At 41.6% G+C, this 6000-nt stretch overlaps 1 protein-coding gene across 2 annotated transcripts in view; it reads right to left on the reverse strand.

The window, feature by feature from the left end:
* The window catches only part of ITGA2 (integrin subunit alpha 2), a 145272-nt gene extending 139549 nt beyond the window's left edge, over nt 1–5723 (reverse strand). Inside the window, exon 1 of one of the 2 annotated variants that reach the window (XM_033931502.1) lies at nt 5543–5723. In XM_033931502.1, the coding sequence (XP_033787393.1) occupies nt 5543–5591 (49 nt within the window). In that variant the 5' untranslated portion in view covers nt 5592–5723. The remainder of the gene's footprint in view (nt 1–5542) is intronic. The other variant, XM_033931512.1, reaches the window with a different exon arrangement.
* Between the last annotated feature and the right edge of the window lie 277 nt (nt 5724–6000).

Genomic DNA, 6000 nt, shown 5'->3' on the forward strand with positions numbered 1-6000 from the left:
ACTTGGACGTCCTTTTCGATTATGCCTCTCTATGTGTATAGCCCTCGATGGAGACTACGTTGTTTAACTTGCTTTTTCACCAAACCTTTCAAATCACCCTCGTATTACTTTTTCTTCCTCCAGATCTACTTCTATAACCCAGTCTATGTACTTTCTGACTCATAGATCGATATGGACTCCCATAAAATCACATCATAGATGAGGGGGTGCTGAAAAGTTCTCACCCCAACCAGCCAACTTCCTAAATGCTGAGCATTATTTTGCTACTGTAGCTGAAAGATCCTGGGAAATTTGCAGAAATGAAATTCTGTGTTTTAATATTGTTTCAGATCATTGATTGAACCATATCTACAGTATGTCATTCTCTCCTTGGTTGTGCTGAGAACTTTTCAGCACTCCCTCGTAACACATGATTTATCTAATCAATGTTAGTCTTGTTTAATGCAAATGGGTAGTCTGAAGCATATGGTTTTAAAAATGCAGCCCTTCTAACTTTAATTCATATTAAACAGTCATATTAGAGAAACAAAAGTCCTTGAATACCGTATTTTTCACTCCATAAGACGCACCTGCCCATAAGACACACCCTAAATTTAGAGGAGGAAAACAAGAAAAAAAACATTCTGACCCAAATTCTCCCTGCCAGATTCTGCACCCTGTCCCCCCCTCTGGTGGTCTAGTGGTAAGCCAAGACAGGGCACAAAGCAGGCAGGCCTAGTGGCATAGTGACCAGCAGGCAGGCAGGCAGGCCCCATACCCCTCACGTAAAAGTTGTGGCGGCAGCGGGCTTAATTTGTATCTTCGCTTCATAAGACACACTTACTTTTCCACCCCCTTTTGGGGGGTGGAAAAAGTGCATCTTATGGAGCGAAAAATATGGTAGTTTCTGGAGAATAGCTTTCTGTAAAATGATAGTCACAGTAGCTATTACCTTAATGTATGTGATATATTTTTAATTTTAATCGCAATAGCGAGAAAGCAAATGATTTTGATCTAGGAAATGCCGCCATCTGACTCCTGAAGAACCTCCACATACGAGACCCGATCATACCAGTGTTGCATGCTGTCCACTGGCTGCCAATTGATAAACAATGTGCATTCAAAGACATAGTAATGGACTACAAACTTTTCCATGACATGAAACCAGCCTATATGGCCTCCAAACTTCCGCTTTATGCCCAGAAATGACTTCACTCACAAGAAGAAAAGCAACTACGTGCCTCCGCCTTGAGAATGCCTAAAAAGATCTTACTCGGGCTACCTACCATGCCTCTGGAACAAACTACTTACCCACATAAGATCATTAAAAGGCATACTGAACTTTTGGAAAGTAATAAAAACTTACCTCTTCCCTGACCCTCTATGAGAAAGTGCACCAACCTAAACTCCCTGGACCTTCTGACAAAGAGCCCAGTTCTCCACTGTCTCGAATCTCAAAGGCTGATGTGCTTTGTCCTATGTCTGACCATGACATGTTTTATCATCCAATATTCTACCATACTCTGTCACACTGTTCGCCATCCTTGTCCTACTATACTATACACCATATTTACCATATTATGTCTCCCATACTATGCTGGCTCTGCTATGATCTCTCATACCATGTTTGCCGTTCCATGTCTTCCATGCTATGTTTCGTCATGCATGCTTGCCTATCCATTTTTACTGGTCATGTCATACTATGTTAGCTATGCTTTGTAATACTATGTTTACCGTGCTATGTTTTGCTGATCTATGCTCGCCATGCTATGTCTCACCATACCATGTTTTGTCATATTATATTTTTACCATGCTTTGTAAGCTTTGTTTTGCCATCTTTGTCAGACTTGCCCCAGGCACTTTAGATAGATTGCGATGAGCCCACCGGGACAGACAGGGAAAAATGTTTGAGTATCTGAATACATTCATGCAAACCATTTTGAGCTCCCCTGGGAGAATGGTATAGAAAATTGAATAAATACATAAATAGAACAAATATATAAACAAAGAATTGAAATATATCCTGCATATAGATTTTTATCCAGTTTAGAAGGGAAGTTACCAATATGGACTATGGCTAAAAAGTGATATTTTACTGTTAACCCCATTTCGTTGTTTTTTTGCTGTTCCTTTACCTATTTCTTACTAGCAGGGGTCCTCTTACAAAGCTGTGCTGCCAAGCAGCGAAAGCTAAATGCCAAGCTGCCTATTCTATTCCTATGGATGGCTTAGCATTTAGGGGCAAATTCTATAAACAGCATCCCAATTGTAGGCGCCCTACCACTGTCTAACCAGCCAATCGGGATGCACATTTTCTAAAAAAAAAAAACACACAAAAAAAAATCCCAAAATCCCAAACAACCTAAGTCAGGCTGCCTACACTATAGGCATCTGTTGCGGGTGCAGGGAGGTGCCTAGGGATGCTTAAGCTCACCCAAGGCTGGGCATGGGCATGGTTTCACCTGGAAGCAGTCTTGGGCAAGCTTAAGAGCTTAAGGCACCTGAAATGTAGGCTATTAAAATGTTGGCCTAAATTTCAAATATATGTGACTGCTAAGCTGAGCACGGCAAGGAAATCTCCCTGCCGCGATCAACTGGGCCGCCGCAGTAGGAAACCCCTGCCAGTCTGCCAGCAGGACAGATGCCCACTCCTTCCTGCAGCCTCCTTCTGGACTCCCCCCCCCCCCCCGACACTGTCCACAGCAGGAAGGATCTCCAATCCCTCCAGCCTCCACCCCCAAAACCCCACCCAACACCGCCACAGACAGCATTAGGGGTGGCGTGGGAGGGATTGGGCATCCCTCCTGCCAGCCAAGTTCATGGGGGGGGGGGTTTCTATGCCACTGCCACTAAGCTGATCATGGCAGGGGGATTCCCTTGCTGCGATCATCTGATGGGAAGGGATCAGGCGCAATTCTCTAACCGGTGCCTGTGACATGGGTACCGGTTAGAGAATCGGGCCAGTTGGGCATCTGTCCCTTAGGGCAGACGTGATTCCTGTATAGGACGCCAATGTGCGATTCTCATCCGCTTCTCAGGTGGCTGCAGAAACCTATACAGAATTTCTCCCTCAGCCCACCTAGCTCTCATTGTATAAAATAGGACCTGTGTTAAAATAGCACAAGTAAGTGGTTAATATAACATGTTTTAATACAGTAGTAACGAGGCAAGATACAGACATGTTGAACATATAAATGAAATGCATACAATAGTCTGTACCTTGCCTCGTTAACATTTCTCTTTCTGCACTTAATGTACATTGTATATTACAATGTACATTAAGTAAAATCAATAAAATATTTGAAGTAAAAAAAAAAAAAAATACAGTAGTAGCCCAATCAACACAGTAAAATGAAAAATAAACAATAATCACAAAATAACTCTTTTCACCAAAAACAGTGCACTGAGTGAGGACTTCACTACCGCTGGTAACCCATCAAAATCTAGCAAGCACGAGCTGATTTAAACACAAAAGGGAGGAAAAAGCCTCAGAAAATACAGCCCAAACCAGCCGCTTCAGTGGCTCAAGGCCAGACCGGACAAAACCTCATAGGCATAAAAGACCTCATTTTGTAAGTTTGAAAATAGCTCTGTGCAATGCAATTCAAAAGTGAACCAGAAAACAGTACAAAATGACTTATCTCTGCCGTGGGTGGGCACACCTAACACAGTAGTAGCTCACATTGATAACTTCACCCCTTAGTTTCTTGTGTATCATTGATCAGTGGACTTTTTGGACCCCTGGCAGTCATTGTGCAAAAGGATCAGACAGACCTCAGGTGGAGTGTGCGGAACTGACACACCTCCACAGGTACAATTTTTCTTACACCCTGCAGCAACAAATTCCATTCCTTTGTTTCCCATGGTTACCAAATGAAAGAACAAGCAGTAACATATCAGATAGAACAGTTTAACACTAGTTAAATGCAACAGGCCTAGCAATGCATGCCTTCTTTATTACTTTTAGTGACTGAAACCTAGCATTCATGGCCCTGTCCAGTAGGTTAACATAGAGCAATCCCTAAAAACACCACTTCTTAGCCCCAACACCTTTCCTGTCTTTGAATCCAGTTGTGTCTGCAGGTTGTTTTATTGATTTTGCCGGTGATGATTGTGTTTACGTTTGGATTATGTCTTATGTTACATTTGTAAGCCACTTAAGGATTATAGATTTGCAGCGCCAAATGCTTTAAAATTAAGTAAATACACTGGAATTACAGGCAATGACTTTCACACGGAGACGGAGGTCGCTTCCAATAAGCTCCCAGACCCAGGAAACTGCACACACAGTAGCAAGGTTCGGTAAGTGGCTGGGTAATTTCTTCTGTCGATGTGCATAAATGATGCAGCACACAAGATAAATTTAAAAACGGAACCGAGTTAATTATCCCATTCATTTCTTATTATGCGTAGGCAGGACAGCTTAAATTTTAGCTGGGGGATGTCTGCTCTGCTCAGGTAGGGAACGGGACTTGTTGAAAATTGACATCTTTTATGAATGTAACATAACTGGTTCCTTTAATTTGGTTTACTTCTATTCACATCCAGAGTTGGTGGGAGGAGGGAGGGAATACTTTATCATTATATAAGTTATTATATAAGATAAGGAGTTTGAACGTATAATTATGTATCTATTACTGATTTATTGATTATTTAATAGAAGGGTGGGTTGGATAAAAATACTGAATGTATATATTTATAAGATGGATGTGCATTTTGTGCTTTATTCTCTGATTGTTAATATGTATATTGCACTAAGTTTTTCGGAAAATCAATAATTTTTTTTTTTAAGAAAATTGCTTCAAAGTAAAAATAGTGGTGATAAATGGAAATATTAAACAGAATAAATTAACCACATGGTCTATACCACACAAAAAGAAAAAAATAAATAAATCCATTATTGTATGTCTAAGCTAAAGCCCTGAAATGTTAATTAGCATATGGAGCCATGAAACTTACAAGTTATTCCACACTTTTCGTTTCAATGATATGAAACGAAATGATAAGTGTCAAAAAAAAGTGTGGAATACTTTGTAGGTTTCATGGCTCCATATCATTCTCCTCTTGGTTAGGCTGAGAACTTTTCAGCGGCCCCTCGTGTTCTGCACGGTCCAGAGAGGCATTTAGAAGTTTTTTGTCTGGCTCCTGAACATACAAAAAAGTCTGTTCATTAGATGAGCTGAGATTAAAAGACTTATTTTAATTTCGATTCAGTGAAGCGCATCCATAATAACTGAAAGAAAGCCCAATAATGCAAGTGTAGGTGGATCTGTGGGCTGCCTTCTTTACCAGACACACACAGGTAACTGGAAATGCATTAGTGTGCTTTATAAAACTGCATTAACAGTGTCAAAACTTGTTGCAGAGACTCACTTCCTAACACTTCTAAGAACTGCTCATTACTCTACCAGCTTCGTCTTGCCTAAAAAGAACCAGGATTAAAACACAAATGACTTATATGTAGCTGTATCCTGCAAGCATTTGCAAAACGATTCCCAGTCCCTCAGCACTGGACAAGGAAATGCACCAATCGCTCCTCAAATCTGGAAAATTATTGCCATACCTTGCACAATCAAGAGAAGAAACCCGCTTCTTCTTCTTATCGTCTTCATAACAAAGAAAGGAAGCTGAATGCAAGCCAGCTTTCTTCACAAGAAGTAAATGTGAATTAGCTATAAGTTTTCTGCACGCTTCAGCCAAAGACTGGGATGGCTTCCAGCTTTCCTGTTGCTGCTGCTGCCTAAGGTTCAATCAGAAGCACTGGAGTGTGACACATGAGCAGCCTGCCTGCACCTCTCTCTCCTACTCCCTCCTTTCTTTCTCCTGCCAGTACCACCCACCTCCACTCCCTATCTTCGCCATGACAAGCTCTGACCCTGAATCGTCTGAGGCACACAGCCTCTCCACCTCCTCCTCAAGCAGGCAGGAAGCCCGGGACAGAGAGACGGGGATGATGACAAGCTAAGTCCAGCCTAGCTCATAAAGTTTCTGGTAGTATGAAGCAGAATTATGGTCTGACTA

Source organism: Geotrypetes seraphini, chromosome 1 (genome assembly GCF_902459505.1).
Source record: "Geotrypetes seraphini chromosome 1, aGeoSer1.1, whole genome shotgun sequence".
Taxonomy (NCBI): Eukaryota; Metazoa; Chordata; class Amphibia; order Gymnophiona; family Dermophiidae; genus Geotrypetes; species Geotrypetes seraphini.